General features: G+C 62.2%; 3 protein-coding genes across 3 annotated transcripts; all 3 read left to right on the plus strand.

Moving 5' to 3' along the window:
- Positions 1 to 1,797: 1,797 nt before the first annotated feature.
- LOC308677844 (ceramide-1-phosphate transfer protein-like) lies at positions 1,798 to 3,814 on the plus strand (the record flags this gene model as incomplete). Its single annotated transcript, XM_081344541.1, has 4 exons — positions 1,798 to 1,900; positions 1,987 to 2,084; positions 2,562 to 2,725; positions 3,292 to 3,814. 4 exons carry the CDS (start codon positions 1,798 to 1,800, stop codon positions 3,812 to 3,814), a joined length of 888 nt encoding a protein of 295 aa, XP_081200667.1.
- Positions 3,815 to 6,431: 2,617 nt separating this feature from the next.
- Positions 6,432 to 7,973, plus strand: LOC308677767 (proteasome subunit beta type-6-like). Its single transcript, XM_081344463.1, has 6 exons — positions 6,432 to 6,564; positions 6,660 to 6,727; positions 6,808 to 6,939; positions 7,123 to 7,252; positions 7,479 to 7,623; positions 7,713 to 7,973. The coding sequence occupies exons 1-6, from the start codon at positions 6,466 to 6,468 to the stop codon at positions 7,838 to 7,840; spliced, it is 702 nt and encodes a 233-aa protein (XP_081200589.1). The 5' UTR covers positions 6,432 to 6,465; the 3' UTR covers positions 7,841 to 7,973.
- A 1,146-nt stretch (positions 7,974 to 9,119) lies between these two features.
- LOC308679116 (phospholipase D2-like) lies at positions 9,120 to 23,903 on the plus strand. Its single transcript, XM_081346376.1, has 25 exons — positions 9,120 to 10,231; positions 11,392 to 11,494; positions 11,588 to 11,718; positions 13,386 to 13,528; positions 15,088 to 15,187; positions 15,418 to 15,483; positions 15,579 to 15,637; positions 15,731 to 15,823; positions 15,903 to 16,055; positions 16,341 to 16,490; positions 16,584 to 16,667; positions 16,996 to 17,074; positions 17,161 to 17,271; positions 17,530 to 17,709; positions 18,014 to 18,146; positions 18,537 to 18,655; positions 20,008 to 20,121; positions 20,435 to 20,539; positions 20,679 to 20,767; positions 21,947 to 22,060; positions 22,154 to 22,203; positions 22,383 to 22,517; positions 22,591 to 22,744; positions 23,066 to 23,183; positions 23,482 to 23,903. The coding sequence occupies exons 2-25, from the start codon at positions 11,440 to 11,442 to the stop codon at positions 23,704 to 23,706; spliced, it is 2,760 nt and encodes a 919-aa protein (XP_081202502.1). The 5' UTR covers positions 9,120 to 10,231; positions 11,392 to 11,439; the 3' UTR covers positions 23,707 to 23,903.
- The last annotated feature ends 57 nt before the right edge of the window (positions 23,904 to 23,960 follow it).

Genomic DNA, 23,960 nt, shown 5'->3' on the forward strand with positions numbered 1-23,960 from the left:
AGCCCCCGCCCCACCCTGGGCCCCTCCAGCTGCCCAGCCTTTCTGAGCACACCTTGACCCCCCTGGGCTGCTTCCCAGCTTGTGCCCCAAGGCTGCAGGTGGCGGGGGATGGGCCAGTGGCCCTGATGACCACTTCCGGGCGCTCTGGAGTCACTGGTGGGAGAGAAGCCGCAGTGGGGACCTCGGGGGTCCTCGGAGGATTCCCTCCCACTGGTCTCATTCAGGAACCTCCCGGTGCCAGAAGGGGGCATGGCCATCACGGGGGTGGGGTGGGGGGTCCACCTCCAAGTCCTGATGCATCGTCAAGTAGGAACGTCTTGCGAGGGCGCATGAGTGGTGGGTCGGATCTTGGCCCACCGAGGTGGGGAACTACATCTCCCCCCAGCGGAGTGTGACAGCCCGTCTTTCTCCTCCCTGGTGGGGCTCCGGGGGGGTGTCCATTGCTAAAGTCCGTGCTTTGAAATGTCGGGTGCCCCATCAGGTGCCCCTCCCTTCCCTTCCGTCCTGGCACAAACCCGTTTCCGGCTCTTTCCAGGGGCAGCAGCTCCCCGGAGGTTCTGCAGCTCAACTTCCAGGCAGGCGACATCATGGTGCCTCCCCCCCCCCCAATCGCCTCCTGGGATGCTTCCCTTCTTCAGCCCCCTCCCCACCCCAGCCCTGCCCAGGGCAGCCTCAGATCCAGTGTGGCCCCGTCTGTGGCCCCGTCTGGCCCCTCGTCCCCGGCCCACCTGGCTGAGCCGGGCTGCCAGGGCCTTCCCGGCCAGTCCTGGGGCTGCTCTCACGCCCTTTGCACGTGTGGCCCAGCCTCTCCTTCCCTCAGCTCCACCTCTGCTCTGTGGCCGAGCCGGGCGCCGCTGAAGGGCTCCCCAGGCGGAGAGCACCCCCTGGGCCTGTGGGGCTGCCGGCCCCCATCGCTCTGCCTGGCTCTCCTGGCAGGTGTGCCAGAGCCACGGGGAGTGCTTGATTTCTATGCCACCCCTCCCGAGCACTCTGGCAGCTAAAAATCAGAAGTGCTGCTCAGCCAACACACACACACACACACACACACACACACACCCCAAATAAAATGATGAACTAAAGCAGAGGCAGCGTCCAACTCCAGAGACTCCAGGGAGGGAAGCAGCCCGTTTCAGTCCAGGGGTGGGTGGGGGGGGGGAAGTGGCCATCAAAGTGCCATTTCTGAGGCCTGCTGGGCACTGTCTCCTACGCCCAGCTTGGCCAGCCCAATCAGCTGGGGGGGGTGAAAAGGAGGTGGTTACGCCAGGAAGGTCTGGAAGCCTCAAATGGGACTCAGTGGGCCTCGTTTGGTGCCCTGCTCCCACAAAGGGGGTCAAAAAGGGGTGGGTGGCCCGGAGAGACTGGCACTGGTCCAGCAAAGCCCCCTCCTGTCCAGGGCTCGGTCCGTGATCACAGCCCCATTTCCCCCAAATCCAGAGGTTCCGGCAGCCCCTTTTCCAGGGGCCATGGGTTCCAATTGGACCACCCCACTTGGGTTCCCTGCCCAACACCTCCCTTCTGAGGGTCAGCCCTGACCCCCTGGCCCTCCCCCAGCCCCTCCCCCTGAAGAGTCCCAGCAGCCCTTCCAGATGCCTGGGGGGCCACCGGCCCTCTGCCCGCCAGTTCCCAGCCAGCCCAAGGAAGGCTGAGTGCCCTGCTGAGGGGCCCCCTCGGAGCCGCCCAGCTCGGCCCTCCCTCGCCCCCCCCTTAGTCACCCTCCTTATCTCGGCTGGAAGAGAGGGCGGAGGGCAGGGTGCAAAGGCCGGGCTGGTCCCGCCCGGAGGAGGCAAGAGGCTGGGAATGGGGGCTCTCGCTGGGGCTCCCCTGCGCTCCTGCCAGCTGCTGCTCCTCCTGGGCCTCTTCCTCCTCCTCCTCCTGGTCTACCTCTCCGGCTGGCACCTCCGTAAGTCTGGAACTGGGCGGGGGGGGGGGGCTGGGCAGGGAGTGTCCAGGCTGCAGCTCACCCGCCCTGTGTGTCTCGTCCCGCAGCAAAGCTCTCTCTGGCTGCCTGTGTCCGGGGGGGGCATCGGTGCCCGTGGCCCGGGGAGACGCTGCCCAAGGAGGAGGAGGAGGAGGAGGAGGAAGAGGTGAGAGGAAGAGCAGGGCAGCTTTGATGGCCTTGTCAGTTCACGGGGGGGGGGCTGTATCTTCTTCCCCCTTGGCTGGGAGGGTGGCTAAAGTCCCTCTGGAGTCTTGCTGCAGTTGAGGGACCATCAGGCCCAATAATTGGGGGGTGGGAGGGCCAATTCCCCCTGGAATTTCCCCCCCCTCACTGCCGTTGAAATCCCACCAAGGTTGGATTAAAGTTGATGGACAGATGGTGGGAAATCCGAACTGCCCTCCATATGGAGGGTCAGCTGGAACAGGAAATGGCCCGGACGGTATTTGGGACTGTGGGTTTCCCAACTGGTAAGTGGGGGGCGGGGGAGGAATGGAATTTAAAACCACAGGAAGGGGGGTTAAGTGATATGGATCTCTGAGGGGGAGCTTAATCCTTTCACTCCCGCACCGCCCCACCCACCCCCAGCACTTCCTTGTTTGTCTTCTTGCAGCCCGGCCCTGCGCCTGCACCTGCACCTGCGCCTGCCCGGACCCCAACACCCCCCCTCCCTCTCCAGGGCGAAGAGTTTGACATCAGGCACCTGCAAAGGGCTTTCTCGGCCAGCCTCTCCCCCCGGGGCGAAATCCTCCTCCAAGAATACCTGCAGGGATGGAGAGAGCTGCTCAAGTGAGGACGGCAAAGGGGGGGGCGGCATTTACCTCTTGCGCAACAACGGGGGGTCCCGGGAGGTCTGGACCCAAAAGGCAGGACACGGGGAGAGCTGGGGAGCGCCCAAGGCCAGCGGCACCCTTTCTGCCAACTGCCCACCCCAAAAGTGGCTTCTCCCTCTGAGGGCGCCCGCAGAAGCCGTGCTGGATGCCAGGGGGCCTCCTTGGCCAAGGCAAGAGAGCCTCAGCAATCCGAACCTGGCTGGACACACACACACACACACCACCACCAGCACCCACGCTTTATCTCTGGCGTTCCTTCTTCTCATCTCCTTCCTGAAAGAGAAGGGGGTTGTCTGGGGGCCTTCCCTCTCGGCTCTCCCCCTCGCATGGCTCCCTCCAGCTGTGTGCCTCAGCAGCATCCTTGGCCCACTCCGGCCAGGAGCCTGCCATCTGGGTTGAGAGTCGCCGGCCCCTCTTTCTCTGCAGGGCTGGCAGCACTGGGAGGGGAAGCCTGTGGACTTCAGCCGGCCGGGGGGTGGGCGGAGGGGTGTCCCCAGCTGCAGCCACTGCTGTCCTTTGCAGGTTCCTGGATGTGCTGGGCAGAGCGTTTGGGCTGATCTCCCGGGAGACGGAGTCCAAGATCAGCATCCTGCAGCGGCATCAGGAGGGGCCCCACGGCCTCCACTACCGCTCCCTGCAGTCTATGGTGGACTTTGAGCTGGCCTCCGGCTTGGTGGGCTTCCAGTCCTTGCCGGCCCATCAGCCTCCCTCGGGGTGCCGGACGCTGCTGCGCCTCCATCGCGCCCTGAAGTGGCTGGAGCTTTTCCTGCACAAACTGGGGACCAGCCAGAAGGACGAGAAATCTTCCCGGATGTGTGCGGAGGCATACCAGGTGGCCCTCGCCCCGTATCACAGCTGGTGGGTGCAGCAGGCCGTCGCCCTGGCCTTCCTGGCTATGCCCTCCCGCCAGGAGCTCTACCACATCATCGCGCAGGAGAAGCCGGCCACTGGCGCCGTTGTCCTGACCACGGTGAAGAGCCTGGGCCGGGTCTACAACGTCACCCAGGACGTCTACTCTGCCCATGGGATGCTGGAGCTGCCCTAGGGAAAGGCTGCCCCCCTGCCAGGACCGATGAGATCTGCTCTCCCGGGCAGAAAGTGGCTTGGAGGGGGCTGTTCCTGCCCCATGGACCACCCAGACAGCAGCCTTTTGTGCCTGGGGGGACCCAACGGAAGATCGTTCTGGGGAGGGGGAGATGTTAATAAACGAACTTGGGAGAATTTACCCACCCAGGAACCGAGCACTAAGTATGCCTGGTGACTGCCCTCTGCTGGCCCAACCCAGGCCTTTGACATCTGTACAGCAAGTGGAAGCACCCTGCATGCCGTGCACCCCATGGATGGGTTGGAGAGCCCCCCACTGGGCTGGGCTGCATCTGGACGCCGCTTGCCCCCCAGGCTGGGAAAGGGCAGGATGCAGGGGCTGGGCTGTGTGTGCAGGGAACCGAGCAGTGCTCTCTGACCCAGGCAGAGACAGCCCTCTTGCCAGCTGGCTTTTCCTTGGGGTGTCTGTCTGGTTGCTGGACCGACTGGTTCTTGCAATCGCTACTTTCAACGTCCAACTTAGGTGCTGGGAGGCCTCCGGCATAGAGGGACGGGGTTGAGGTTGGAGGCAGGGTTCACACACCATATTCAGGCTTCAGCTGGGCCCCTGGCCATAAATCGGATTTCAAGAGGGCCAACTTCAACCAGCTTAAAATAAAAGTAGGAAGGATTCCGCAGGTGGAAACCCTCAAGAGAAAAATAGTTCAGAAGAATAGAATAGATAGAATAATAACTTTATTGTCACTTTAAACGTAAACTAATCGGCATACATTAAAATGAAATTTCATTGCATTCAGCTCTCAATGGGTCACCGCCTCCGATATACACTACATAAATATGATGTAAATAAATACATACAGAATTATGCATATACCCACATATATACAGTCTAGTTTGGGTTATGTATACGTGTGCATGGCGAGAAAAGCGAATCTTGCGAGTTTACTAGGCGGATGGCCTAGGGAACAAAGCTATTAAAGAATCGGGTAGTCCTGGTATAAATACTTCAAAACCTCCTCCCAGATAACTGAGGCCCAAACAGAATTATTACTGAAGGGAGATGCCTGATAAGACCAGGCGGTTGCTGTGAAAAACAAACAAAAAGAACAATCATCGAAAACGGACAGATAACAAATGCAGCACATCAGGGAACAGGCTGAATCTGCAAGGCTGGGATCAGGAAAGCGAAGGCTCAGCACGAGAGGAGGCTTGCTACCGATGGCAAAAGTAAGAAAAGGCTTCTTGGAGCAGAAAGACCATCAAGGAAGCCCACCCACCACTGGTTAGAAAAGATGGCGAGAAAGCCAACCTGTGTAGTTCCTGTTCTGCTCTTCTTTCATGAAAGGAACCGGCAGCCCCAACTTACCCAAAGTGGCTCTGCGGGGAGCAGACAAGACATTCAGGTCAAAAGGGACAGAATACTAGGAGCTTTAAGTGAATTAAGGGGGCAGATGTCGCCTCGCAACCACGGACTGAAACCTTTCAGAAATGCTGCAGTCAGGGAAAGCGCCAGAAGACTGGAGCACAGACGACACGGCTCTAACAGGTAAGAAGAAACGGAGAGGGCCGGGGGGGGGGACTTCAGGCCAAACAGCCCGACTCAAATCCCAGACAAGGAAACCGCGCAGCGGGTCTGAAACCCGATGAATAGGGCGATTACCAGATTACCCAATCCAGCAAAACGTCACTCGGCGGTGGTGGGAAATGCCGGATTCCGCAATCAAGGGCAGGAAAAGCAGAAGGGAAAGAGGAGAGGGGCGGGTGTGTCTGTGTCTGTGTGTGTGTGTGTGTCTTTGTGTGTGTGTGTCTCTGTGTGTGTGTCTTTGTGTTTGTGTGTGTGTCTTTGTGTTTGTGTGTGTGTGTGTCTTTGTGTTTGTGTGTGTGTGTGTGTGTGTCGCGGCGATCTCGGGCTGCGGCGGCTGCATCAACCGACGGACGCACCGGGACGGCCCTGCTCCAGGCTGCCTTGGCAGTGCCGGCTCTCCTGGAGGCCAGGCGGGAGGAGGAACCCGAAGGCGCTCGGGCAGATCCCCCACTCTTCCCGCACCGCTCAAGGCCTTCAGGCAAAGTCTGGGCAGCCGTCCGAGGCTCCCTAACCTGGGCGGGGGTTGGTGGTGGACTAGATGACCTCGAGGGTCCCTTGCACCCGAGGATTCCCTGGTTGCGCTGGGGATGCAGACAGCGGCCAGTTCTCCCCAAAGCAGCCTCTTCCTCTCGCGGCGGGGTTGCCTTTTAGAGGGCTTCTAATCCTGAGTGGCAAACACACCGCCCACGGACAGTTTTGCGTGTCGCCGAACTCCGGACCGTTCCCACGTTACGCGAGACCCGCTCGCAGGGACGCCGCGGTCGGAACTGCAGGGAAGGCGTGGGCGACGACGCGCTTCCGCTGCTTCCGTGCAAGGAGCCTCCGGAAGTCTTAGGACCCGAGCCAAAAGGTGCCGCTCTGGATACCTCCAGAGACTCTATCGGCCAAAGAGATAGAAACGGCAGAGGCCAGAGCGGGAGGCGGGCCCGGCAGCCCGACCAAACGCACCAGCGCCGCCCAGAGGACCTGCCGGGCACCGCCGCTCGGCCTCTCTCCAGGCGGCGTGCCGTAAAGCGCCGTGCCGTAAAGCGTCGGCGTTTTTGCGCCAGTGTCGCGCTCGGTGGAAGATGGCGATGGCGATGGCGATGACTGGGCGGACGGCGGGTCCGAGCCTGGGGCTGGCGGGCGGCTGCCCGGACTGGACCCACCAGGCGGAGAGCACCGGGGTGAGGGCGGGGGGGGCGCGTCCTGCCCGGGGAGCCCCTTCCCAGCCGGGTCCCCCTCTGACCCTCCTCCTCCTCCTCCCTCTGGCTCTCCCTAGACCACCATCATGGCCGTGGAGTTCGAGGGCGGCGTGGTCATCGGGGCGGACTCCCGCACCACCACCGGGTGAGTGGCCGGGCGGGGGGCGCCGGGCGGGGGTCCCGGGCGGGGGTCCCGGGCGGGGGTGACGGCTGTGCCGCCCGCAGGTCCTACATCGCCAACCGCGTCACGGACAAGCTGACCCAGATCCACGACCGCATCTTCTGCTGCCGCTCCGGCTCCGCCGCCGACACCCAGGCCATCGCCGACGCCGTCGCCTACCAGCTGGGCTTCCACAGGTGGGGCGGTGTGTGTGTGGGGGGGGCGCTGCGGGCTCCGCGACGGGGGAGGCAGGACCACCCGGGGGAAGCCTCCCCCCCCCCGGTCTGGCGGAGGAGCCCCTGCCTGGGCGGGGAGGAACGTCCCGGGGATGGAAAGGGGCGCTGGGGCTGCCTGTGATCCTCCCTCGCCTCTCCCTGCAGCATCGAGCTGGACCAGCAGCCCCTGGTGCACACGGCGGCCAACCTTTTCAAGGAGATGTGTTATCGGTACCGTGAGGACCTGACAGCCGGGATCCTGGTGGCCGGCTGGGACCGGCTCAAGGGTGGACAGGTGAGGGGCAGCGATGTGCTTCCTGGCCTCAGAGGGGGCTGAGCCTTGCCTCTGCATGTTGGATGCCCCCCCGCCTATCCGGAGGATGCCCTGTCTGGGTGGATGGGCGTTCGTCTGGACCCAGCTGCTGCCCTGGGTTGACCCGGGGTGTATACTGGCAGACCAGCAGCCCTCCTGCTGCCCTGCAGAAGGTCTCTCTCAGCACCTTTCCTCCCACCCCCTCCAGGTGTATTCTGTCCCCATGGGGGGCATGATGGTTCGCCAGCCCTTTTCCATCGGGGGCTCTGGCAGTTCCTACATATACGGCTTTGTGGATGTTTCTTACAAGCCTGGAATGAGTAAGGAGGAGTGCCTGACTTTCACAGCCAATGGTAAGGAGCCCCCGACCCCAGCGCCAAAGGGGAGCCCCCTATTTCTGAGGAAGGGGGTGACTGCTTCTGCCTGCCTTCTCTCCTTGCAGCACTTGCCCTGGCCATGGATCGCGATGGCTCGAGTGGCGGGGTGATCCGTTTGGCTGCCATCACCAAGGACGGTGTGGAGCGCAAGGTCATTCTTGGCAACGAACTACCCCGGTTTTCCTCCGTCTGAGATGGGTGGGTGGGAGGCAGTGTTTCTCTTCCCCCCCCCCCACATCCAGACCTGCTTCCATCTCTTGGGGATGGGAATGTATTTTGTCTTTGTGCGTTTTTGGTGGGTATTAAAGGCAGAAAGTCTCCATCGAGTGTGGTTGCTGGTTTCTCTTGGTCCTTGTGGTGGGGGGACATGGACAGAGAGGGGTGGTCACCTGTGACTTGCAGGGTAGGAATAGCAGTTCTTCTGCTACAGCTCCCTAGTGAGGTTAGTCTTCATTCTCCATGGCAGAAAATGGCGTTTTTCACACAAGGCATTAAGTCAGGAGCAGCCAAGCCCCTTCCAAGGGGTTAAAGGTTAAAGGGGCTTAATCAGGCTCTGCCGGTCCTGTTTTGCAAAATCAGAAAATAGGCTTAATGGGGGGGGGAAGGGTCAGGTGAATACTGCTTGCCTGTCTGCACTGCCAGCAGAGGGTGGGCCCCCTCCCCAGGCGGGCTCTGCCTACTCCTCCTTGTGTTGCCCTGATTGCCGCCCAGCTGTGATTACATTGAGATGGGGGGGGCACACTCCTTGGGGTTCATGCAGCTCCACCCTGTTCTGGCAGAGACCAGGAGGTGAGGCCCAACGGCAGGAGCCTTTCCCGGGAGGGGCTGTGTTTTCCACTGCTCCTGCAGCAGGAGGGGTGGGGGCTGGCTCTGCACCAGGTAGCCTTTTCCTTGGCAGCTCTGAATAGGAGTTGTTCCCTGTTCTCCCCCTTCCCCCCCCTTCCTTGAGAGCCAGAGTGCATCCCCCTGAGCTTGGTTTGGGGGCCTTGCTGGTCTTGCTGCCAGGAGGGCTGGAGGAGACCTGCAGAAGCAATTCTCCCCTGGGGCGCAGTACAGAAAAAAGAGGCTGTCAGGGCTGTGCCTTTTATTCCTGGGTCTGCCCAACTGCTCGGGAGGATCAGCTGGTGGAGTCCCTCTCGGAGTTGAGCTGGTGACGGAAGGAGACCCGGGCTTTGCCGCTGAAGTACGCCCGGCCGCTCTGCGGGTCACCCTCGCTGATGGTGGACGGGGTGGACCTTGCACGGCCTGCCGCGACGTCGGGACCATCATCGGCAGAGGCTGCTGGGGGGGGGCGGGAGAGAGAAGTGAAGGCTTGCCCCCCCCCCGCCGCCTCTGCTTGACCGGCTGGAGGGAGGGCGTCGCCCGGCCACCATACCTTCCGGGCTCTCTCCCTGGCCCGTCTTGCCGGCCCGCCGCGACCGTCCGCGTCTCGCGCGTGGAAAGCAGCTGGGGAGCCTGGAGCCCATCCTGGAGGGTCCGGACGGAGAGGGAGGCGCCAGCGGGGCAGAAGAGGTCCGGGCGCTGCCGTTCCAAGCGGCCTCCTTCTTATCCCTTCCCGTTTGGGGCGAGGAGCGGAGGAGCCGAGACCTTGCAATTACAGGGAGAGGGCGGGCGGAGGGGGGGGGGCTGTCCCAGAGCGGCTGCGGCGCCAGGGAGGGGCATGGCCCCCGGAGAAGACGGGCCGCCCGCCCGCTCCCCGCCACCTGCGACCGAAGGGTGTTTATGTCTGGTTTCCCGCACGCGTGGCACAATTCGCGCGACCTTTGGGGCTGCTCCTAGCTCGGGTGGAGCCGGTCCGACCTGGCCGAAGACTTCCCAGCCGCCCCCTTCGGGGAACGGACGGGACGCCGCCGCCTCCCCCTTCGCCCGCTCCATCCCGGCGGTTTTGAAGGGAGCCAAAGGGGGAGCGAACCACAGCGCCCATCCTCCCCCGCCAGGGATCCCACCCACGGGGGTGGTTCCGAGCTGAGCAAGGCTGCATCCCCGGCGGGCGGAGGGACCCACCGACCCGAGCAGGAGATCCGGCCGAAGAGTCCCGGGCTCAGCGGCTCCCCCGAGAAAGGGGCGGGAAAATCTCGCGCTTGGAAAGTTGAGGGCTGCCGCTCTCCGCCCGCACCCCCACCCCCGGGTTGGGGCAAGGGGGGATTAGTTGGGCGATGCCTCTCGGGGGCGGGTGGGGAACCGGGTCCCCTTCAAGAACGGCCGCCCGGAGGCCGAGGCTGCGGCGCAAGGCGCTCCTGCCAGCCCGGCCCCCGGCGGACCCACCCGGGACTAGTCGCGCACTCTCTCCAGTCGGCTGGCTTCTCGTGACTTTCTCTGTCGCCGAAGCGGCCCGGACCGAGAATTGCGAGCCGCCCGCCCAGCCGAGAGAGGGGCGGCGCTCTGCACATGCCCCGGGGCTCCTGCGTCAGCGGGGCGGCGCCGCGCTCTCTCCCAAAGCGAGAACGGCCCTCCTTCCCGGGACGGGAGCCCAGCCCTTTCCTCTCGGGCCCTTCCTTCCCTTTTTGATTATCCCGGCGGGGCAGCTCCCTCCTCCGCTCCTCCCGCCGCTGCTTCGCGGACACGCCGTTCCCGCCGTCGGCAGGTAGTCCTTAGCGCCCCCTCCCCGCGCTCTCCGCCGCTGCGCCCCGGGCGGCGCGTCCCCGGTCCGCCCGCTGCGGCCAGAATCCCAGCTCCCTCCTGGCGGCGGCGGATGACTCGACCCCTCCGAGCCGCCCGCAGGACTCCGCTGCCGGGGGGCCGCCCCGCGGGGAGGCAGCACGCAGGACGGGCAGGGCGGGCGCGAGGGACGGGCAGACTCCCGGCTGGCCCCGCATTCGGCCGGGCAGAGGGAGAGCGCTGCGCTGAGCCGCGGCCAGAGGGCTAGACTGCCCGGGGCCATCCCTGCGCGCCCGCTGGCGCTGCGCCTCCGCGAACTGATCCGGAGGAATCCCCGAGCCGCGTCTGAAGAAGCAGCGTCCGTCCGCGCTCCCGGGTAGCTGAGCCGGCCGGGGGGCAGAACGGGCCGGGCTGCAGCCCAGTTAGGCAAACTGAAGCGAGGCGGCTGCCTTTGTCTCAGCCTGTGCAAAGAGGGTGATGATTCAAGGTTTCCTGCCCGCCCAGAAACTTAAGGAAATCCCAGCTTAATTGCTCCTGGGTAGCGCTTGGAGCCCTTCCTGGCCTGCAGCAAGATCGTGCCAGGAACCCCAGGAGCGTCTCCGCACAAAGCACAGCAGAAGCGCCCTGGGAAGGTGGGGTGGCCTTTTTTCGACTTGCAGGCCGCCCTGCGGGTTCCTAGATTGTGCCAGAGTTTGCACTGAAGAGGTCAAGTGAAGCTCCCAAGGTCCTGGGGGGTGGGTAGAGTGCCCATAGCCCAACCCCAGCCAGTCCAGGGGGCGGCACACCATTCCCCTCAGGGAGGAGCTGCCCACGTGGGGCTGGGGGGTGTCCAGGTGAATGCAGCGGCTGCAAGAGCTAACTAGAGCTCCATCCAGCCAAGGCTGCCCTGGGGTCAGAGGTCCCTGTCTGTGTGTGTGTGTGTGTGTGTGTGTGTGTGTGTGTGTGTCCCTCCCTTGACCAGCCCTTCTGCCCAACGTGTCTGCCTGCGGGAGGGGGGGGGGGCTTCAAGCAGCTGCCTTTTCTCCTCCGAAGGAGCCAGGCTTCGCAAGGCAAGGGGGGGCACTTGCTGCCTGGGGAGGGGCTTCCAGGCAGAGGATGACAATGGGGAGGCTTGCCTGGGCCCAGGACCACCTTCTTCCTTTCCAGGGCTGGCAGGCCACATCTGGCCCTGCTGGGGAGACCTTGGAAAGCCCAATGCAGCCGGGAGAGCCTGATGAGAACGACGCCCTCCGAGGCCCAGCGGCTGCAGGTCAGGCTGAGCGGGGCAGGCGGGTGGGGATTTGGGGGGGGGTGCCGCTGGCCCTCCACGGGGTCTCGGGCTGAGCTCCTCCTTCCTTCCCAGGTCAGCCATGCTCTTTCCCCATGGCGGTCTACGAGCCCAGGCCGCTGCACTCCCAGGCCCCCCTTTTCCTGGACGGGGTGCCCGTCGTGGCACGGGTGGACAGCACAGAGCGGTACACCTGGGGCTCTAAGGTGAGTGGGGGCTGTCGGACCCTTTACAGGCACCCACCTGCCAGCCTCGAACCCCCTGCAGCCCCCCCCCCCAGGACCGGCCTCAGGCACAAAGCCCGGCACTTCCCCAGAGGTCCCCGTTTGACCAGCCAGTCCTCCTGGGCCTCTTCCTCACGGCCTCCTGTTGCGCCCAGCAGCCATGCGGGAAAGAGCTGACCGGGGGACTCGGGGTGTCCTGGGGGCAGCTGAGCCTGTTCGCCAGGAGGACTAGGAACTTGTCCTTGTCGGTAGAAGACTGAGAGATTAAGCGGCCTGGGAGAAAGGAGGGAATTTTGAGCAAACTGCCCGTTGGAAACACAGGCAGGTTTTTTTTGCCGTTTCACTTTGCCAAGACACGAACTGAGAAATAGTTACGTTTTGTGCAAGGAAATTCATCTTTACAGGCGGTCCTCGGCTTACGACCACAACTGAGCCCAAAATTTCTGTTGTTAAGTGAAACGTTTGTTAAGTGAGTTTTGCCCCATTTTGCAGCCTTTCTTGCTACAGTTGTTAAGTGAATCACTGCAGTTGTTACATTAGCCACACATTAGTTGCTAAGCTTCCCCCATTGACTTTGCTTCTCTGAAGGTCACAAAAGGGATCACGTGACACCCCCCCAGCACACGGCAACCGTCGTAAATATGAGTCGGTTGCCAAATGCCTGAATTTTGATCACGTGACCGGGGGGGGAATGCTGCAAGGGTCGTAAGCGTGAAAAAGGGTCAGTGCCGTCGTAACTCTGAACGGTCACTAAACGAACTGTTGTAAGTCAAGGACGGCCTGCATTGTGCATGCCAGACTGAGAAATAGTTGATTGACATTCCACGTTGGGTAAACTGGAGTCCCAAATCATTTTGCTCCTGAGAAGGCCCTAAGGGGCTCTCCGCCAAGGCAGTCGTTGGCCCAGTCTGCAAGCTTCCCAGAATTCCCAGCCAGTGCGAGCGAACGGCCAGGAATTCTGGGTGGGGCTCTCAGTCGGGGGGGGGGGGCAGCTGAATGCAGGTTGCTTTGAAGCAGAGAGGTGACAGAGGAAATTTCCCTCAACTGCAAGCCAAAGTGGGGCCAAGAAGGCAGGTGTTTATTTTCCAGTTGCAGGATATAATTATTGCTCTACTAAACAGCTGCCTGGGAAAGATTGAGGGCAAGAGAAGAAGGGGACGACAGAGAATGAGGTGGCTGGATGGAGTCACTGAAGCAGTAGGCGTGAGCGTAAATGGACTCCAGAAGATGGTAGAGGACAGGAAGGCCTGGAGGAACATTGTCCATAGGGTCGCGATGGGTCGGACACGACTTCGCAACTAACAACAACAAACAGCTGCAAGGGAGACAGGAGCCCAGCTGCCACTCAGGGCGGGAGGGATTCAGCCCGACAGCCAGGGGAGGGAAGGGGCGGCTCCGTTTCAGCCCCTTCCCTCCATCCCTCAGCACAACCCCAAAGCCAGAGGGCCCCTCTCTTAAACTCAACCCTGGGTCCCTCGAGAGGGGCCCCCTGGCACCCCTCCCTCCAGAACAAAGCAGCCCAACGGCCCCTGCCCAGTGCTGCACAGGACACCCCTGCTGGTGACCCCCCAGGGCTAACGGGGGGAAGGGAGGTTGGTGCAAGAAGGCCTTGGTGGTCCCTGTCCAGCTCTCTCCCCCCCCCCCCGCAGGTGCGGCCCAGCACCGTCTACGCCTTGCAGCTCAGCCACGGCCAGTTCACCTGGAGCATGAAGAAGCTCTTCCGGCACTTCCAGGAGCTCCACAGGGACCTGATGAAGCACCGCCTGCTCCTCAGCCTGCTCCCGCTGCCCCGGTGAGATTCAGGGGCTGCCGTAGCCAGGCGGGGCCTCCTACAAGGGGAGCTGAGCAGGCAGCAAGCCAGAGGTGTCCAGCCTTGGCCACGTTAAGCCCCCATGGTGGCTGGGGACTTCTGGGAGCTGAAGTCCACAGTTCTTAACGTGGCCAAGGTTGGACATCCCTGTTGTAAACCTTGGATTGGTGCCAACGTGGTTTCTTTTCCGTTGATTGCCAGCCTGCCATGGTGCCTGGCCAAGGTCAGGTCCTCTGGCATCCTTTGGCTGATTTTGGTGCCATCTAGGCACAGCCTTCTACCCGACACTCCTTCAGGCATGTGAGCATATGTAGAGATGGGAGTTGTAGTGCCTGAAGGGTCCCAGTTCAGAGGGACTTTGGGATCAGCTATGTACCAAATTTGAATCTCCGTCTCTGTCTCTCTCGTTCTGTCTCTCTCTCTCTCTCTCTCTCTGTGTCTCTCAGTTGGCTGGTTGACAGAACTGTCCTGCTGTTCTCTGCACAATCCGTCTTTCTCTTTTGTGCAAGTTTCTTCTTTCCCTGCGCAGCTGCACACATGATCCTTCATGTGATCACAAGCAGATCCTATTTGCACCCCCAGCCTGGTACAGGAATCCAGCCCTTGGCAGGAATAGGCTAAATTGCTTTACATGATTATCAGCAGAATTTGCCAGCAGTTTTACAAGCCATGAACAGCCTTCACCCCGGCAATCCTTTTTTCATTGTTACTTTTTCACAATTTTTAACTCTTTGGTATCTTGAATTAATAGATTTATTTTAATTATTCCCCTTAAGCACTCTTGAATTGATAAATCACGAGGTATTGATAGTGATTTAGGAATCAATGTCTGTTCAAAAGTCCAGGGGATGAAAATGAGTGGGAGGGTAGCAAGGGGGCCCCCTTGTTTCCGTGGGCAGGGAGTTCCACAGGTTAACAGGCGCCTTGTACCCCTGCCTAACTTGTTTCCAGGAATGGGGGGTGATGAGGGGGGCCCTTCTCCCCGCAGAGGAGAAGCTCCCCAGCTCCCATCATTCTTCGGACTTTCCTGTTTCGTTGTTGTTCATGTCTGGGGCTGAGTCGTTGGCCTTCAAGCTGAGTTCACACACACAAATGTAACCCGCTTGCTGAATCTGTTCTGTTTATCCTGTCCCTTCACCCAAATGGCCACACACACTCACACACACACACACACACAGAGAGAGAGAGAGAGAGAGAGAGAGAGAGAGAGAGAGAGAGAGAGAGAGACGCCTTGTGTAGGCAACCTCCGATTCTTTATCAGCCTTGCTTAAAGGTATGGCCAAACTCCCCCATGGCCCCCTCCTTCCCATTTGTCTTTTGAGGAGACCCACCGGCCCTCAAAGGCCACTCCAGGGAGCTGCTGGCACTTCACTCCCGGGGGCGCTCCAACTCCCAAGCCTGGCTCAGCTCTGCCTTGGCCTCAGCCCCCCCCCACCATTTGGCAAGGAGAGCCTGTTCCCAGCTTTTTTTGGGGGGGGGCTCTGCCAGGGTTCTCCCTCTGGGCAGGGAGAGGCTGGGCTGGTGAGACTTTCTCCCCGCAGATTCGTCCTGCAGGGCTCGTGGCCAGTCGGAAACTCCCTGGAGCTGCCCGCCTTGCCACACGGGGGTGGCGAGGTCTCCCGGCGCCCGTCCAGCAAGCAGGTGAGGCAGCAGAGAGCTGGGTCGGCACAGCTGCCCCCCGCCCAGCCCCAGGGAAGTGCAGAAGGACCTCTCGGCCACCTCCCGTGATGGGGAGGACGCTGCTGGTGGGAAAGGAAGCCGGGGATGAGTGGGGTATCCAGGTATCTGGGGAGGGGGTGGCAGTTGCTGACAGGGTGGGGGAGAGCCGAGAGCCCCCTGCAGCCCTCCTCTCGGCTCCTCCTTCCCCACAGAAACAGCTGGAAGGTTACCTGAACACCTTGCTGGAGATGAGTGCTTACCGGGACTACCATGCCATGGTACGGCCCCTCCCCCTCCCTTGGCTCAGGGGCGGGTGGGCGGTGGCCGGGTCTGGCCTGGCCCTCCAGGGTACCCTCTGCTCCTTGCTCCACAGGCGGAGTTCCTGGACGTCAGCCGGCTCTCCTTCCTTCCGGAACTCGGCCCCAAAGGCTTGTGAGCAAGACCTCTGCCCTTTCGCATTGGTGGGGTGGGGGGCTGGGCCAGGGGCTGATGCCTGACCTGCGCCTCCTCCTCCCCCCCCTCCAGAGAAGGCATGATCCTGAAGCGGTCCGGGGGCCACCGCATCCAGGGGCTGAACTGTGCCGGGCATCACCAGATCTGCTATCGCTGGTCCAAGAGGTCAATCCCAGGTGCCATAGGGGGAGGGACGGGGGGGGGAGTTTGCTTTTACTTTAGCCCCTCCCCCCTCCCTCTGCAGGTGGCTGGTGGTGAAGGAGGCCTTCCTGCTCTACCTGAAGCCGGAGTCGGGCGAGATCTCCTGTGTGCTGCTCTTCGACCCGGCCTTCAGGGTCCAAGTGGGCAAGAAACCCACAGAGAGCAAGTACGGGGTCCGTGTGGACAACAGCTGCAGGTCTGTCTGAGGGGGATACGGGGGGGGGGGGGGCAGAGCACAGGACCGCTGACCTGGGCCTTTCAGCCGGATGCAGCCCGCATTTGAGCCGAGGCCCGAGGGGGGCAGCCGGGGGGCACACGGCCTGCTCCCTCCCTCCAGGTGGGTGCCTCACCCGACCAGCCGGTGGGTCTCTTTCTGCCCTGAGAGGCGGGCAGAGGCGAGGGCAGGCAGCCCGGGGGCCCCGCAGCCCAGGGCGCCCGTTGGCAGCCGCTGGGAGAGGTCTGTGCCCCTCCCGTCCTGCAGGTCCCTCGTCCTGAAGTGCAGCAGCTACCGGCAGGCCCGCTGGTGGGGGCAGCAGATCACGGAGCTGGCTGCCAGCAAAGGCCAGGAGCACCTACGGCACCACCGCCACGAGGGGTTTGCGCCTGTCCGCGAGGGGACCCCCGCCCGCTGGTGAGCAGAGACCCCCGCCTGCTGCTGCTCAAGGAGCCGGGGGCAACCGGGGGCGGGGCTGGCCCACTCTCACCGTGTGCTCTGCCTCGGCAGGTTCCTCAACGGAGAGGGATATTTTGCGGCCGTGGCGGATGCGCTGGTGCAGGCCCGGGAGGAGATCTTCATCACGGACTGGTGGTAAGCCTGGCGTGGCCCCGCTTGGCACAAAGGGGTCCGGCCGGCTTGTTGTGGGGCCCCCCTCTCCCTGGTGGGGAGGCTGGGGCATCTGGCGGCCAGCAGAGCCCAGTCCCTGCTGCTGGTGAGCAGGGGGGGCTTCAGCCCAGGAGCCTTGCCCAGACCGGAAGGGCTACCAGGGACAGGGGAGATTGCATCTCCAGGAGGAAGTTGCCAGCAGCCAGTTCTGTGGGGGGGGGAGAGGGGAGCAGGTCTCCCCTGAAAGTCAGCGGCCCCCACCAAGCCCTCTTCCTGCCCCCCCACGAGAAAGCATTCCCTCCCCCCCTTCCAGGCTCAGCCCCGAGATCTACATGAAGCGCCCTGCTCAGTCGGACAAGTGGAGACTGGACCTCATCCTGAAGCACAAAGCGGTGAGTGGCCCCCGCAGGCCGGAGGGGGGGGCTGGCTGGCTTTCCTGGCCAGCAGGTGACCCCGCCCTGAATGGCCCCCCTTTCAGGAACAGGGGGTGCGTGTCTGCGTCCTGCTCTTCAAGGAGGTGGGCCTGGCCCTGGGGCTCAACAGCGACTACAGCAAGAGGGTCCTGATGCTGCTGCACCCCAACATCAAGGTAAGTGCGCCCCCTCCATTGGGCAGTCCCGGAATTTGGGTGGGGGGCTGCACCTTTCTCATCCGTCTCCCCAGTTCCTGGGCCCTAACAACCCTCCCCCCCCCCCCGGCCTCCTGCTTCAGCCACCTCCCGTCTGGCATCCGGAACAAGCAGGACGTGGGCGGGGGACCCTTTTCTGAGCTCCAGGGCTTCTGGAGAGACCTCCGTCCCGCCTGGCTCCCCTCGCTGTGGGATCCCCCGGCTTCCTCTCCCTGCCAGGTGATGCGCCATCCGGACCACGTCTCCTCCATCGTCTTCCTGTGGGCTCACCACGAGAAGCTGGTGGTGGTGGACCAGTCTGTGGCTTTCCTGGGAGGGCTGGATCTGGCCTACGGGCGCTGGGACACCTCGGAGTACCGCCTGACAGACCTGGAGGGTGAGAACATCCAGGGTGCCAAGGTGAGCTGGTGCCTGAGCTGCCCCAGAAGCCGCCTCCTGGCTCTGCTGCTCCTTCCTTCCTTCCTTCCTTCCTTCCTTCCTTCCTTCCTTCCTTCCTTCCTTCCTTCCTTCCTTCCTTTTATTCCTCCCTCCCTCCCTCCCTCCCTCCCTCTTTCCCCTTCCTTCCCCGCAGCTCAGGTGGCTGCCCCTGGGGTGACTGTCTCCCCTCCTCTGTCTGCTCTGACCTGCTCTCTCTTCTCCCCTCTGCTGCTGGCCCCCGGCCCCTCCCCCACCAGGCCTCCCCCTGACCCTCTCTTTCGCTCAGGGGGGGGCCCTCCCTTCAGGGCCGGGAGAGGAGGCACCCGTGGACCTGGCCACCAACCGGCTGCTCTGGCTGGGCAAGGACTACGGCAACCTCATTGCCAAGGACTGGATAAAGCTGGACAGGCCCTTTGAAGGTGCGGGGTGGACAAGGATGGGCAGCCCGAGAGCCCTTGGGTTGCGGGTGCGATTTGCCTGAGAGCTTGCGGTCCTGATGCTGCCCCAGCCCCCCACCCCCACTCACACGAGGGGCAAATATACCCTCACTCGATGCTGCCATGCGCACGCTGCACAGAAGTGTTCTAGCCTGCCCCCCCCCCGCTCAGAGGAGCCTGTCTGAACCTCCCCAGCCAGTGGCAGTCCAGCTGCCAAGGGCAGCCCACGAAGCCCCTCCCAGGTTCAGACCAGAACCACCTTCTTCCCCTCGCCATGGGGGGTGGGCTGCCTGTTGGAGGGAGGCTGGCCTGTGCTGGGGGAATCTGCCCCCCCCCCGCTGCGCAGTGACCTCACCTCCTGCTCTGGTCCAGATTTCATTGATAGATTCCAGACCCCTCGGATGCCGTGGCGGGATGTGGGGGTGGCCGTTCATGGCGTGGCCGCGCGGGACGTGGCCAGGCACTTTATCCAGCGCTGGAACTTCACCAAGGTGGGTGGGCAGCGGGGCTGTGGGCAGCCTGGCTGGGGGGGGCAGAGCTGGGTTTGGCCCGGCCCAAAAGCTGCAAGCACAGTTCAGCTCTGACACTCAACTGGGTAGAATTTTCCAGCTGTTTGGGAAATAATTAACAAAAAAAGAGAGTAGCTTTTCAGTAACAGTGATTGTTAGTAATCAGTAACTAAAGCCAAATTACCGTAAAAATATCACTAAAGAAGCATACTTGATGATACTGATAGCGGGGGGGGGGGGAGAGATTGCCCCCCTTCGGTCCTGGCTAAAGAAATTGGTAGAATTTTTTTTTAATTTTAATTCCATTTATATCCCGCCCTTCTCCGAAGACTCAGGGCGGCTTACAAGCTTAGCAGTAGCCTTCATTCTATGTGTACGCCTGCTTATTAGGGCTTTCACACACACACCCCAAGCGGCATTATTACAAAGTCAGCTTATTGCCCCCAACAATCTGGGTCCTCATTTTACCTACCTAAGAATCCGAAGGTTCTTAAATGCTGAAGGTTAAATCTTCCTGGAGGGTCCTTGTAGGATACCCCCAACGTGGTTCTTGGCCAAACAAGACTCAAGGAGCTGGAAGGGACCTTGGGGGACCCCTGGTCTCCCCCCCTTGCAGAGCATTTCTTTGGGAAGTCCCCAAAGGAAAACAGGAGTCCCCACTTCACGTGGGAGCCAGCAGCCGACGGCTTGGCTTGCAGAGCTGGAAAAGTCCTCCTAATGTTTACGTTCAGTTTTGGACGTCCCTGCCCGCCTTCCCCGACACATAAGAGCCGCTCTTCAGGACCAAGGGAGCTGGGGGGGGGGTCTACCCCATTGAAAATTAAAGATGGCAGATCCCCAAACTACTGCATCCACCCCATGGCTTTGATGGTCAGCCCCCCCACTCCTGCGCAGCTTCAATTAAACCGGGAGCAGCAGCCTGAGGCAGATTAAGCCCACCCACCCCCTGGCTCTCCAACTTCCCCCTCCTCTTCTGGTTCCCGGGGGAGGGCAGTGAGTTGTCTCCTGCCAGGCTGATCGCAGAGCTGTTGGGGGCAGGGAGCGCCCCGTGCCCAATTTTGTCTCGTCTCTTGCTTAATAAGTTTGTCGCGTGGTTTAGGAATGCCTTCCATCCTTCAGCTGCACGGCTGGCATGGGCTCTTTATTGATAGCTGTCAATATCCATTTCCTGACTTGTCACTACTCAGAGAGCGATTAAACATTAGAGATTGGCTTGGAGGCACATGTGAGTGGTTGCATCACTGCACGTTCGCCCTATTTTTTGCATGCTGAACAAGCAGCTGAGAAAAGGGGCTGGGGATCTGGGGCCGCTGACCCCCGTTTCTACTCCTCAGACCATCAAGGCGAAGTACAAAGGCTCAGAGTACCCCTACCTGCTGCCCAAGTCCCCCCACGTCCCCCCAAGGCTCCCCTTTCTCGTGCCCGGTGCCCAGGTGGCCGACGTCCAGGTGAGGGAGCGGGGTCAGGCCGGTGGCTGGGAAGGGGCAGGTTTTGGGGGCTTCTGAGGGGGCCACATCGGGGGCCTTGCTTGAGAACAAGTTGCAGCACTCAGGGGTCTGGCTGAAGAGGCTACTTCTGCACACACACCGCCGCCCATTCTGGCTTTTGGTGCTCAAAAGGTCAGGACCTTTTGAAGGGGAAGCAGGGGAGCCCCCAGCCCCAGCATATCCAAGGGCTCCCAGGAGACGGGGGGGGCAGTGGGTGGGCTCAGAGTCCCAGCCCACCCCTTTTGACCCAGAAAACCGCTGGCTGCGCCCTCAGGTGCTGCGCTCCGTGGACCGATGGTCGGCCGGCCTGCAGGAATGCTCCATCTACAACGCCTACCTGGAGGCCATCAGGAGCAGCCAGCATTACCTGTACATCGAGGTAGGACAGAGGAGGAGGGCCAGGCAGCTCGAATCAGAGGAGGCTCCCGAGGCCTTTGGGGAACAGCACAAACCAGAAAGCGGGGAGCCCCCCCCCGTCCGCCTTTGCCAAGGGAGCCCTCTGTCCTTTCCCCTGGCAGAACCAGTTCTTCATCAGCTGCACAGACGGGCGCTCGGTGCTCAACACCGTAGGAGACGCGGTCGTGCAGCGGATCCTGCTTGCCCACAGGTGGGTTTGGCAAATTGGGGGGGGAGGCTAACACATCCAGTTTTCAAGAGCTATGCCGTGTATCTTGTGGAGGGAGCCTCTTTGCACATGCTCAGACTGCTATGACCATCTGGAAAAGTACTGCCAGGTTCTTGTGCAGAGAAACCAGACAGAAAAGCAGGGCAGACAAGCTAATTAACACTTAATGGCAAGTTACCTTAACAGAATCTGGCAAGTAGGGAAGCACTTCTCCTGCCCCACCCCCCTCCCCTTTGCAGCCTGGCCACCAGGGAAGCCCCTCTTGCTGCGGGCTCAGCTGCCTTTTGCCCCACCACTCCCTTGGCGGCATCCAGCCGCCCCCCCTGCCGAGGCCGTGCCCCCCTGCCGCCCCAGGAGCCCAGACGGCGGCGCCCTAGATCGGCCTCCTGAAGCGGGCCTGGCAGTTCCTGTTTCGACCCTGCTGCCTTGGAGAGCCCCCCACCCCGCCCCCCAGCAGGCAAAGGGGGGTGCTTGGCTGTTGAGGTGGTTGCAGAACAGCTGGGCTGCCTTCAGTTCCTGCTGCTCTGCGTCCAGGATGAGAGAGGAGACCCAAGGCCGGCAGCCATGACAGGGAGAGCCGGGCTAGGAGCCGTGTCAGCCCCTTTTCTTTTGAGGGGGGGGGGCAGAAGGCTTTGTGAGCTGCAGAGGCCCCCAGGGAGCCACGGGGGTGAATTGGCACTTGCAAGCATCGAGCTGCACCTGCGTAACTAACCTCTCTTTGCCCACTAGTTCTCCCTTATTTATTATTTCCCATCTTTATTTTTACAAATCTCAAGATGGCAAACACATCTTCCTTCCCCCCCCCACAACAGCCCCGTGAGGTGGGCCGGGCCGAGAATGACTGGCCCAAGGTCACCCAGCCAGCTTCCATGCCCAAGGGGGAACTGGAGCCCACCGTCTCCCGCTTTCTAGCCCGGTGCCTTCACGAGACCAAACCGGCTCTCAGTGTGAACCCACCAGGAGCCCAGGCCCCCCCCCCCGTTTCCCCCCCATCCCTGCTCAGAAAAGCCTCTGAATCAAAGGCCTCAGTTGAAAAGAGGCCATTTTCTCTCAGTGCCAAGAGTGCTGCGGGAACCACACGGGGGAGAGTTGGGGGCAGGGAGAAACGTCCCCCGTTGTCCTATCATCTGACGCCCGGGTGGGGGGTCTCCCCCACTGCAGTGAGAAGAAGCAGTTCAGGGTGTACGTGCTTCTGCCCCTCTTGCCTGGCTTCGAGGGGGACATCGCGCAGGGAGGCAGCAACTCCACCCAAGCCATTCTTCACTACACCTACCGGTGAGTTTGGCCCTGGGGCCGGAGGCCCACTGTGGCTGGCCATGGGGAGGGAGGGAGGGAGAGGAGCACTCAGATGCCCTTTCCGCATTGCAGGACTCTCTGCCGTGGGGAGTCGTCCATCCTTAGTCGCCTCCAGGCAGTCAGTGAGTACTGGGGGGGGGGGAAGGGCCGGAGCAAAGTTCACCCTCCAGCCCCTCATGACCGCCACCCCAGGAGTGAGGCCTGGGTCTCTGCTGGGGGAGGTGAAGAGTCTCCCTGCCTTGATAGATGGGGGGGGCTCAAGGCTGATGTCTCCCTTCTTCTCTCCCTCCCACCTCAAAAGTGGGGGAGGGCTGGAGGGACTACATCTCTTTCTGCGGCCTTCGGACCCATGGGGAGCTGCGGGGCACCCTTCTCACAGAGCTGGTCTACATCCACAGCAAGATGCTCATTGCAGATGACCGGCTCATCATCATTGGTGAGTGGGGAGGCTTGGGGGGGGGCAGGGACACCCAAGCCCCAGGGTTCACTTCACAGCCTTCCGCCCAAAGGTTCTGCCAACATCAACGACCGCAGCCTGCTGGGGAAGCGTGACAGTGAGCTGGCCGTGCTGGTGGAGGACACTGAGCTGGTGCCGTCCACCATGGGTGGTCAGGAGTACGCGGCAGGGAAGTTCTCGCTGAGCCTGCGCCTCGAGTGCTTCAGGTGAGTGCTGCGGGGGCAGAAAGGGCAACCCCCCTTTGCCCCCCAAAACCCAGAGCCCAGAGATGGGTGTGTGTGGATGGGGCAGAAGAGAGCCCGCGGGGGCCACAGGCAGCTGACGGGGGGGCCGGTAGATGCCAGGCAGCGGGATCCTTGCCCTCCAGCTGCCCCCACCCAGGTAGCCCAGGGCGGGGGGGGGAGTCCTGTTCTCTGCCGGTGCATTTTGCCCAGCCAGCTGCCAAAAGAACCCCCTTTCCTGTTGCCCGGCCGGAAGACAGAGCTGGGGACCCCCTGAGATCCCCAGCCTTGAAAACTCCCTGGCAGGTGCATCTTGGGGGTCGCTCCAGAGGACGATGTTGACATTCAAGATCCCATCAGCGACCGCTTCTTCTTTGGCATCTGGTGTGCCCGAGCCTTAGCCAATACCAGTATTTATGAGGAGGTAGGTGCCTAGGATCTGGGGTGGATGGATGCCATTTGGATCCTTCTTACTCCGATTTGCAAATCAGTCTCCAGCCCTGTGGATTTGGGGTGGGGTGGGGATACCATGCAGAGGTTTCAGTTCCCTGCCTGCTACTGTCCCAGCCAGTGTTACTGGCTGCAGGCTCGGAGGAAGAGGGGTGCGTGCGTGCGTGCGTGCGTGTGTGAGAGAGAGAGACGGAGGGGGGGCACCTGGGTCCCTTCTTTCCGGCCGGGGCGCTGACCCTGCTCCCCCTCCACCCCGCCCCCGCCCCGCGCAGGTCTTCCGCTGCCTCCCCACCGACGCCGTGAAGTCGCACCGGGCGCTGCGCGAGCACGTGGCGCTGGAGAGCCTGGCCTCGCTCCACCCGGCCCGGGCGCGGGAGCGGCTGCGGGCGCTGCGGGGGCTCCTGGTCGGCTTCCCGCTGGACTTCCTGGCCGAGGAGCACCTCCTGCCGCCCCTCAACTGCAAGGAGGGCATGATCCCCACCGAGGTGTGGACGTGAGCGCGGGGAGGCCGCTTGGAAGGGGGCTCGGCCCGGCTGCCTGGGCGGGGCCGCGCGGGGACCGGGGGCCGCGGCTGCCGGGTCGAGGGGGATCCCCGCACGGCCCCAGAGGCGGCGCCCAAGCGGGGGGGGGTCGCGCGCTCTTCAATCGCCGGCTGCGGTTTTTCTGCATTTCCACACGTTCAATAAACACGCATTCCGCCTGCGCGTCCTTGTCCCGCGTCTGCTTTCCTGGGGGGGGGTGATATATGGGG

This window comes from Vipera berus (assembly GCF_964194415.1).
Source record: "Vipera berus genome assembly, chromosome: Z".
NCBI lineage: Eukaryota > Metazoa > Chordata > Lepidosauria > Squamata > Viperidae > Vipera > Vipera berus.